The sequence below is a fragment of the Bos grunniens genome, chromosome 26, assembly GCF_055505025.1.
Source record: "Bos grunniens cultivar Pamir isolate PY7600 chromosome 26, Bosgru_T2T1.0, whole genome shotgun sequence".
In the NCBI taxonomy this organism is placed as follows: domain Eukaryota; kingdom Metazoa; phylum Chordata; class Mammalia; order Artiodactyla; family Bovidae; genus Bos; species Bos grunniens.
In genome coordinates, this window is record NC_141190.1 from 11,344,600 (window position 1) to 11,355,458 (window position 10,859).

Here is a 10,859-nt window from a genome sequence, read left to right on the forward strand (position 1 = left end):
CCAACTACTGAGCCCAGTTCAGTTCAGTTCAGTGGCTCAGTCGTGTCCAACTCTTTGCGACCCCATGAATCACAACATGCCAGGCCTCCCTGTCCATCACCAACTCCCGGAGTTCACTCAAACTCACGTCCATCGAGTCGGTGATGCCATCCAGCCATCTCATCCTCTGTCGTCCCCTTCTCCTCCTGCCCCCAATCCCTCCCAGCATCAGAGTCTTTTCCAATGAGTCAACTCTTCGCATGAGGTGGCCAAATTTCAGCTTCAGCATCATTCCTTCCAAAGAACACCCAGGGCTGATCTCCTTTAGAATGGACTGGTTGGATCTCCTTGCAGTCCAAGGGACTCTCAGGAGTCTTCTCGAACACCACAGTTCAAAAGCATCAATTCTTTGGCACTTAGCTTTCTTCATAGTCCAACTCTCACATCCATACATGACCACAGGAAAAACCATAGCCACTACTGAGCCCACTCGCCACAAATACTGAAGCCTGCCCCCCTGAGCCTGTGCTCAGAAAAAAAGTGAAACTGAAAGTGAAGGTCACTCAGTCATGTCTGATTCTTTGTGACACCATGAACTATACAAATCCATGGAATTCTCCAGGCCAGAATACTGGAGTGGGTAGCCTTTCTTTTCTCCAAGGGATCTTCCCCACGCAGGGATCGTACCCACGCCTTCCACATTACAGGCAGATTCTTTACCAGCTGAGGCACAAGGGAAGCCCAAGAATACTGGAGTAGGTAGCCTATCCCTTCTCCAGGGTCTCCTGCATTGCAGGTGGATTCTTTACCAATTGAGCTATGAGGGGAGCCCACAAGCCACTGCAATGAGAAGCCTGAGAACCACAATGAGAGAGTAGCCCCTGCTCATCACAACTAGAGAAAAACTCACACAGCAACATAGAGCCTGGACGGTCAAAAATAAATTAAAAAAAAATTATTTTTAAAAAAAAGAAGAGTAGGAAGAGCAGCTTCACTTCATTCTTGATAAATGAATTATGTTTTAAAGGATCATGTAATGACTTATAAATAGTACAGATATATGGCATTATTCTCTTATGCATTAAGAGCATTAATCTCTTAAAAGATAAGCAGAATGAATAGCCCTATTCTTGTTTTGAAATTCTTTCTCTCTCAGATTCTGAGTTTATTTCAGATGGCCAGGTAAGCAGTCACAAGAGCATAAGGTAGGGTGGTGGCCTGGCAGAGAGGAAAAGGCTAAACGGAAGCCATGTAACATGGGAGCCTAGAGAGGACTTGTCAGCTCCTGGAGGATGGGAGTCAGGAGTGACTGTGCAGTTTCTGGTCGTGGTCATTAGGACAATGAGGGTGTTATTAACAGAAGAGGAAGTCGGGAGACGAGGCGGCATGGATGAGCCAGCTTCCAAGCTGGGTGTGAAGGATTTTATGTATTCTTTCTGTCTATCTGGCTTAAATAAGCCAAACTAGCACCACTGACAACACTGCTCCAGGATGGGAGTGAAGAACAGGGCAGAACCTCAGCGCCATGCTCAGCCGTGGACCAAGGAGACGCAAACCATCAGAGAAGGACCTATGCAGCTCTGAGGACACTCACAAACTCCTTTAGATAACTGACCACCTTCATAGATCGCTTCCAGACTTGTCTCTGAGCTTAGCTCATAGAAGGTGTTACATACACATCACTGATCTACAGGGAGGCCTCTGCAGAGCAGAGGAAAAGGGCGGGGACTTGATGCTATGACCAGACTTAAGAGTGCCTTCGATCTGTTCCCCATTCTGAAGACCAAGGATAGTCACTGCCCCAATCCACATACCCCTGCCAAAAAAAAAAAAGAAGAAATCTAACCCATATAACTAGGGAGCAATAAAGACTAACAGGGAACTCTGAGATCATCTCAGGCAATCGACTATTTTTAAAAATGAAGAACCCAAGACCTACAGAGGTGAAAGCACAGAAGTGCTTATGGGCAGACAGAATTCCCCCGTCTCTTCTTCTATCACCTGAGAGCAAGTCAAGAAGGATGCTCGCTTCCTAGGGTACAGCAATTTCACCTGCGGTGGCTGAGATAAATACCACAGGAAGGCACCTGGCACTATTTGCTTTGATTGCTATAGGAGAGAAAAGCCTGGAGGAAGGAGGCACATTCTTTAAGCTTGTTTTCACTGAGGTTTCCTGTATCTTTTAACAATGGCTCACATTAGTAATTATATTAGTCAACTAGCCACTTTTAAGAGAAACAGTATCAATACATATCTTTCTTTATATTGACTCTGAAATCTGTATACAAAGTTCACTTTAAAAGTAAAACAGAGGAAGGAAATCAAGATCATATGTTCACTCTGAAATGTTTTGCGTGTCTTGAGCAGAAGAAAAACAGAAGCCCTTGTTGTAACTCATTTCCGATTTTGTAACATACATTTAGCAGGATCTATAAATCATAAAACTCTCAAGAGTCAGAAATTAAATTTCAAAAAGAGCACTGGCTGTCTTCACCAGGTAACATCATCAAAAGACTCATTATGGCTAGAATTTATGGGAGAAAAACATAGATAAGTCAGATTTTATTAAGAGAAAAATAGACAATGATATAAAGCTCAATTAACACAGAGGGCTTTTAAATTCATTTTGAATAAATATTTTCTACTCACATAAAATTTTGAAGAAGACAGTTATCCATTTACCTTAATCTCACCTTAGTAGCCTAAGGAAAGTTTCTAAAAACAAAAAGTGTTAAAAAAGAAAAAAATCTGTATCTAGAGAGACAATTGACTAAGGATCAGATCCTTATTCTGATGTCTGTTCAGTGATTTCAAGAAGTCTATCTAGAAATTCTTCAATCTGCACTGGAAACCACAGTTTTGCTTGAGTTATGAGACAGAAAAAATATGCATATATTTTAAGCCAAAGCTTAAATACTTAAATATGCATATATTTTAAGCCAAAGCTCAAGTATTCCCAATAAGTGTAGTTACCAGAACAAGACCACATGGAAAGTAATTTAACAATATCTGGGTCTTCCCTGGTGGTTCTGATGGTAGAGTCTGCCTGTCAATGCAAGGAGACTTGGATTTGATCCCTGGGTTGGGAAGATCCCCTGGAGAAGGGAATGGCAACCCACTCCAGTATTCTTGCCTGGAGAATTCCATGGACAGAGGAGCTCTGAGGGCTATAGTCCATGGGGTCGCAAAGAGTCGGACATGACTGAGTGACTAACATACACACATCAAAATCACAAATCCACATATCCTCTGACCCAAAAATTCTATTTCTGAAAGTGTATCTTATAAATAAACTTGCACACAAACAAGGTTATTTACAGCAGCAGTACTTGTTAACAGAAGAGTAGAAATAGTCCAAATGCCACTAAGAGAACACTTGCTAAATAAATCATGACAGTTATACAGTGGAATACTATGTATTGGTAGGGATGAATGATCAAGTACTCTTTGTACTGTATGAAAAATACTCAAAACATTAAACAAAAAAATTCAAGAAACAAAAATGTGCGTTATATGCCACATTCTGAATTAAAAGGCAAGCAGGGAAAATAATAATTTATGTTTGTTTCTAAAGAGGCTTTTTTAGAGATAAATTTAAAATAAAGAAATTTTGGAAGGATACATAAAAAAACTGGGGAGGTCAAGAATGAAATAGGAGGGAGGTATTTTACTGTGTAGCTTTTCATTCTCTTCAATTTTTGAACTATGTGACATTACCTACTCAAAAAATTAAGTAATCTTCAAATAGCAAGAGCTATCTACTTAATGTTCAAATCACTTTATTAAATAAAATGCTTCCTTATAACAATGAGATATTTTAGCATATTCTCAAACAAACCTGACCTTTGAATCTTTAAGTGAAAATGAAATTAGATGATTCTTGTCCTTGCTTCTTTAAAAGAAGTGTTTCTATATATCTTGCATAAATGTAATATGTTGAGTACTTTGATCTAAAAGACAATCCCATTTCAATGTTTTCATGTTAAATCTGAACTTGTGACTGATATAAAAACCAGCCAAATTCCAGCAATGCAATTAGATTTTCAGAACTTTCCTATCTCAGCACTGAAGATACCCATACCTTTGTCGGAACGGTTTTTCCTCCCATGGGGAATTCGGTTAAGGCAAAGAATATACCCATCTGCTGTCACAACCAGGTGTTCCTCACTAGGGAATCCCCAGTGAGAGATAATTTCACTCTGTGGAGCAAAGGAAAAGACAAAATGTCAATGACCAAGTTTTATTTAAGAAACCATTACTGAAATTTTAGTCTGCTCTATCTAGTAGCCAATCTCCATCACAAGAGTAAATCCTCCCCTTGTTTCACCCCTGCATTCTACTCACAGATGCTTACTTAAACCTTGGATTCACCATTCTAACATGTTCTGCACCAACTGTGCCTTATTTTACCATAGCTTTGGGCTTCTTTGGTTCCATCCTGGCTCCCAGGCACAAATAACCACTTCTTTCTTTCTTTTCTAAATATGCCAGTTAATTCTGTAATCTACAATTTTCCTTGTTTCAAGAGACCCCATCCTGGGAAATGAAGGATAAAAAATATTAATCTGTTTTTAATCAGTGGACCAATAAATCTACACTAGAATGTCAAGGTAGAGTTGAACAAGATAAAATGATACAGACCCAGAGCAAATCACTATCTTGTACATCTTAAACTAATTCAATGCTATATGTCCATTACATTTCAATAAAACCAGGGGGAAAGATGAAAAGGAATAATGATCAAATTCACATAAGGAAAGATCCATGGGGCAATTAGGTTTTCTTTCTTTTTTTTTTTTTATTGAGGGAATGCTCAAACTACTGCACAATTGCACTCATCTCACACACTAGCAAAGTAATGCTCAAAACTCTCCAAGCCAGGCTTCAGCAGTATATGAACCATGAAGTCCCAGATGTTCAAGCTGGGTTTAGAAAAGGAAGAGGAACCAGAGATCAAATTGCCAATATCCACTGGATCATCGAAAAAGCAAAAGAGTTCCAGAAAAGCATCTACTTCTGCTTTATTGACTATGCCAAAGCCTTTGACTATGTGGATCACAATAAACTGCGGAAAATTCTGACCACTTGACCTGCCTCCTGAGAAATCTGTATGCAGGTCAAGAAGCAACAGTTAGAACTGGACATGGAACAATAGACTGGTTCCAAGTAGGGAAAGGAGTACATCAAGGTTGTATATTGTCACCTTGCTTATTTAACTTACATGCAGAGTACATCACGAGAAACACTGGACTGGATGAAGCACAAGCTGGGATCAAGATTGCCGGGAGAAATATCAATAACCTCAGATATGCAGATGACACCACCCTTATGGCAGAAAGCGAAGAAGAACTAAAGAGACTCTTGATGAAAGTGAAAGAGGAGAGTGAAAAAGTTGGCTTAAAGCTCAACATTTAGAAAACTAAGATCATGACATCTGGTCTGATCACTTCATGGCAAATAGATGGGGAAACAGTGGAAACAGTCGCTGATTTTATTTTTCTGGGCTCTAAAATCACTGCAGATGGTGACTGCTGCCAGGAAATTAAAAGACACCCTTTGGAAGAAAAGTTATGAGCAACTTAGACAGCATATTAAAAATCAGAGACATTACTTTGCCGACAAAGGTCCAGCTAGTTAAAGCTACGGTTTTTCCAGTAGTCATGTATGGATGTGAGGGTTGAACTATAAAGAAAGTTGAGTGCCAAAGAATTGATGCTTTTGAACTATGGTGTTGGAGAAGACTCTTGAGAGTCCATTGGACTGCAAGGAGATCCAACCAGTCCATCCTAAAGGAAATCAGTCCTGAATATTCATTGGAAGGACTGATGCTGAAGCTCAAACTCCAATACTTTGACCACCTGATGGGAAGAACTGAGTCATTTGAAAAGCCCCTGATGCTGGGAAAGATTGAAGGTGGGAGGAGAAGTGGATGACAGAGGATGAGATAGTTGGATAGCATCACCGACTCAATAGACATGAGTTTGAGTAAACACAGGGAGTTGGTGGTGGACAGGGAGGCCTGGCGTGCTGTGGTTCATGGGGTTGCAAAGAGTCGGACACCACTGAGCGACTGAACTGAACTGATAGTTGATGTTTAATATAAGTTTCAGGTATACAACACACTGATTCATAATTTTTAAAGGTTAAATTCCATTTATAGTTATTATAAAATATTGTCTATATTCCCTGTGCTGTACAATATATCCTTGAAGCTTCTTTATTTTACATATAGCAGTTTGTACCACTTAATCCATTGGGCAACTGTTAATTAGGAGCTCAGTGGCATACAGCTAACTCAGTTATCCAGAAGACAATGTGAATAAGTGCTTGTGATTCTCTCTACCACAAACACTTGAAAGGATTTAAGTTTATCATTCTTACAGAAAAAATTCAAAAAGAAAAATGCTTTTAATTTTAAAAAACCTTAAAAAGAAGAAATCAGGAACAAGAGATAAAATGCAACCTTAAGACCCTGATAACAGGTCGCACTCTCTTGACTATAAATTTATCAAAATCTCTAAAGCTACCTGGTTCTTCAGTTGTGTCATTGTTTTAAACCTGCTGTTTTCTATAGCAATCTACACTTTCCTGATATTTTATGCCTAAATAAAGTGTCTCCAGATTTAATTGTTTGCTTAAGACGAATAACTTTCAAATGTTTTCATTACTTGACGGATTATATTTTTATTTGTTCTAACAAAATTGTTTTCAGATACTTTGATTTTTGTACTGAACTATGAACACCGGTAATCTGTCCTTGTTCAACACACTCAGTATTAACATTCTTCGGAAGTTTTAACACTTTTTTACTGTTGTTTAAACACAATCAGTGAGATTTAAAAATGAAATGCATGTCTAAAAATATCACTTATCTTATTAAGAAGTATATCATTTCATCAGTAAAAAGAGGTTTGTAAAATACACATTACCTAGTGGGTAAAGTCCAGCTAACTGAACTGGAGATTCAGAGAACATGAAAAACACAATGAGATATAAAGAGAATGGAGTTTGTAGCTTCATGTAGCTATGTAACTGGATTTCAGAAATAACATTGATCACAGATGCGTTTTAAGAAGCAGACGCCTTTAAGAAACTTACCACATTCATATTTGTTTCAGGATCCACAGGTGTCTGCTTCCATCCAGATGCCTGGGAAGGCAGGGTCCCAAGGACCAAACAGACCAGCAAACCCCAGAGCCACATTTTCATTCTGTATAAAACAGTCTGTTGTTATTTGCCCACACCAATTTTACTACACAAAATTACACTGGTAAATAATGCTCCCATACGAGGTTCTGAACCAGTTTACGTCAGCTAAAAGTTAGGCAAAGGCCAAATAGGGAACAAATGACTCAAGCCACACCTCAAAGAAAAAATTCAGGAATTCTTTTTAACTAGGAAACCTCCCACCCACCACCCTCAGTTAATTTGTGACACATGGAGCCCAGAACACCCACCCACCTGCTCACCACAAAGTTAAACGTAATGTTCCTGGAGCAAGAGCGGAAGAGAGGACTATACGTTAAGAAAAGGGAAGATCCCCAAAATTCCAGAGCCTGTTAACCTCCCACCTTTTCCTCTCTAACTGTGATTCAAATGTTCTGAAGTTCAGCTGATATGAGCTCCTATTCTCGCTAGTTATTCACTTCCCTTCTTGCACAAAGTTACACGTTAGGATTTGAATTTGTCACCCAAGGGGAAAAAAGTGAAATGAAAAAAATAAGAGAGCATGCAGAAGAAATAGAAGGAAAGAAGATTGCCCCTCTCTGCTTCTGAGACCCTCTCCAGGGATCAGTTCTAACAGTGATGGCACAAAATCACAGCACAGCAAAGACCTTGGGGATGGATATTAAAGGCAAAATGAAGTGACTCTTTCAAGGACACGCTGATGGTTAGAGGCAAAAGTGGGACTACAGCCCCAGCCTCCCATATATTTTAAAATAAATATAGTCCCTTAAAGATATGAATGACAGCAGATGAATGGACAAGAAGTTGTGGCACATATACACAATGGAATATTACTCAGCTATAAAAAGGAACACATTTGAGTCAGTCTAATGAGGTGGATGAAACTGGAGCCTATTATACAGACTCAGAAAGAGAAACACCAATACTGTATATTAACGCATAAATATGGAATTTAGAAAGATGCTAACAGTGACCCTATATGCAAGACAGAAAGACACACAGATGTAAAGAACAGACTTTTGGACTATGTGGGAGAAGGAGAGAGTGGGATGATTTGAGAGAATAACATAGAAACGTGTATATTACCATATGTAAGACCAGTGCAAGTTTGATGCATGAAGCAGGGCACTCAAAGCCAGTGTGCTCTGGGACAACCCAGAGGGATGGGGTAGGGAGGAATGTGGGAGGGGGATTCATGATGGGGGGACACATGTGTACCTGTGGCTGATTCCTGTCTATGTATGGCAAAAGTCGTCACAATACTGTAAAGCAATTATCCTCCAACTAAAATAAATAAATTAATTTTTTAAAAAGATATGGATGAGTGTATCCCAATACAAAGACTTGTATAAAGATGTTCATAACAGCTCTATGGGCAATAGCCAAACACGAGAAAAACCCAAATGCCCTGAATGGGTGAATGGATCAATATATTATGATATATACATACTATTCAGCAATAAAAAGGAATGCACATAAATAACATGGATGAATCTCAAAATAATCCTGGTGAGTGAAAGTCCACAGTCCCAAGCACATGATGTGTGCAGTCGCTCAGTCGTGTCCAACTCTTTTCGGCCCCATGGACTATAGCCCGTCAGGCTTCTCTGTCTATGGAATTTTCCAGGCAAGAATACTGGAGTGGTTTGCCATTTCCTACTTCAGGGGATCTTTCTGATCCAGGGATTGAACCTGCATCTCTTGTGTCTCCTGCATTGGCAGGTGGATTCTTTACAAAGCCAGATCAAATAAATAGATATGATTTCATTTCTATAAAACTCTAGAAAATGCAACCTAATCTCTATTGACAGAAAGTAGATAAATGGCTGCCTGGGGAAATGAGGGGCAGGAAGTAAGCATTGCAAAGGGGTACCCAATGCACAAGGAATCTTTTGGGGGTAACGGATGGGTTAATGACATTGAATAATCATAGTTTCACATGTATAAACATATCAAAATGCATAAAATGTACATTCTAAACATGTCCTGCTAGTACTATATGTCAGTAATTCAACAGAGCTGTTTTTAAGATGGGCTTAAACCCAGAATTCCACAAGTCTTAAGAAATTGGTTCTCGGATGATTGCAAAAGTGAACTAGCTCCCGTCTGCTGATGCATCTCCTGCTGGTGATGGAGTGATTTCTCCCAGAAGTGGTGAACCTGCAATTTCTAGACAGGAACAGATACTATCTTGAATCTGTACAGACAAAGTCACAAGTTTGCATTTCTTTATGGTGGTTAGGAAGGGCTGTACAGTTCAGGTCTACCTTTATCATAAATACAACCTTCCGAAAGCCTATTATTACTAGGGAATACCAAGTAGATTGAAAAAGAAAAGAAAAAGTTTGTAACCACAGTTTCAAATAGTAACACCTCCGGTGGCAGCTGCTTTTCCACTCAGTGCCAATGCTCCTGGATTTGGGGCTGCTGCTGCTGCTAAGTCGCTTCAGTCGTATCCGACTCTGTGCGATCCCATAGACTGCAGCCCACCAGGCTCCCCTGTCCCTGGGATTCTCCAGGCAAGAACACTGGAGTGGGTTGCCATTTCTTTCTCCAATGCAGGAAAGTGAAAAGTGAAAGTGAAGTCGGTCAGTTGTGTCCGACCTCCAGGGACCCCATGGACTGCAGCCTACCAGGCTCCTCTGTACATGGGATTTTCCAGACAAGAGTACTGAAGTGGGTTGCCATTGCCTTGGCAGCTGTCTGCAAAGAAAGCTCCAGAAGGATAACATCTGAAGCTACTCAACTAGAAAAATCATCCAACTGATTTTTCCCTCCAACAAAACACTGGACAGTTTCTCAACCTATCAGTCAAATAACTGTCATAGGATGATGACTAAGAAGTTCAAGGAGAAAAAGCCTCCTCCAAGATGGATTCAGTGGGCTCTGCAACTTTATCTCAATTCTTTTGGTACTGTTAACAGCCCAACTAAGTACTTGTCTGTCTTCATTTTACACCAGCCTGAGGGCAGAGCCAGTCTCTGGGTCAACTCTGAACTCCCAGGACCCAGCAAAGGGTGGACACAGAACAGATTCTGAAAAACAGGATTGGGGCAGTCCAGAGTTCAGTAGCTGAAGAAAAGATAAGCTCCAAAGCAGCTTGTTATTCAGCTAACAATAAGAACAACACTAGTAATTTTGACTCCCATTTAAGCTCTTGCTATGCTCCAGATTTCGCAGGCAGCGCTTCGGTCCTACTATGTTCATTACGCCTCCAACAACTCTCTGCAGTACCGTTAAATCCTTTTTCCAGGAAACTGAGGCTGACCCAGGTTTATTACTGGAAGCAAAATGTCCAGTGGTTAAATAGTATCTCCGGGATATTCACCAGGACAGGTATCAAGCCGTTCCTTGACCATGCCTTTGGCTAAAAAGTAAGCGAGGTCTGGGGGCTGCCTGGCGGAGCTAATGCGAGTGAAGGACGAGGAGGAAGTAGGGGAACTGGGAATCAGAAATCCCGGGTGTCGCTGCAGCGCAGAGAAGGACGGGCTAAAGTTGCCCGTCCTCGGGTGCTCCGCGAACCAGCGCAGAGGGGTCCTGCAGAGGTTCACAGGCGGTGAGACTGAGCACCCGGCAGGGTACGAGGCCCTCGGAGCCCGCGGAGGAAGGCCGATGCTGCGGAACCCTAGCAGTGCAGCAGGGCCGGCACTCACCTGCAGCCGTCCTCCCGGGCCGCTGTCGAGAGCCGCAGT

General features: G+C 40.8%; 1 protein-coding gene across 2 annotated transcripts in view; it reads right to left on the bottom strand.

Annotated features, from left to right (window-relative positions):
* Positions 1-10,859, bottom strand: part of LIPA (lipase A, lysosomal acid type) — a 42,500-nt gene extending 31,641 nt beyond the window's left edge. The window contains exons 1-3 of one of the 2 annotated variants that reach the window (XM_086378485.1): positions 10,821-10,859; positions 7,078-7,189; positions 4,061-4,178 (exon numbers count right to left, since the gene is read on the bottom strand). In XM_086378485.1, the coding sequence (XP_086234611.1) occupies positions 4,061-4,178; positions 7,078-7,188 (229 nt within the window). In that variant the 5' untranslated portion in view covers position 7,189; positions 10,821-10,859. Of the gene's footprint in view, positions 1-4,060; positions 4,179-7,077; positions 7,190-7,440 lie in introns of both variants that reach the window. The other variant, XM_086378486.1, reaches the window with a different exon arrangement.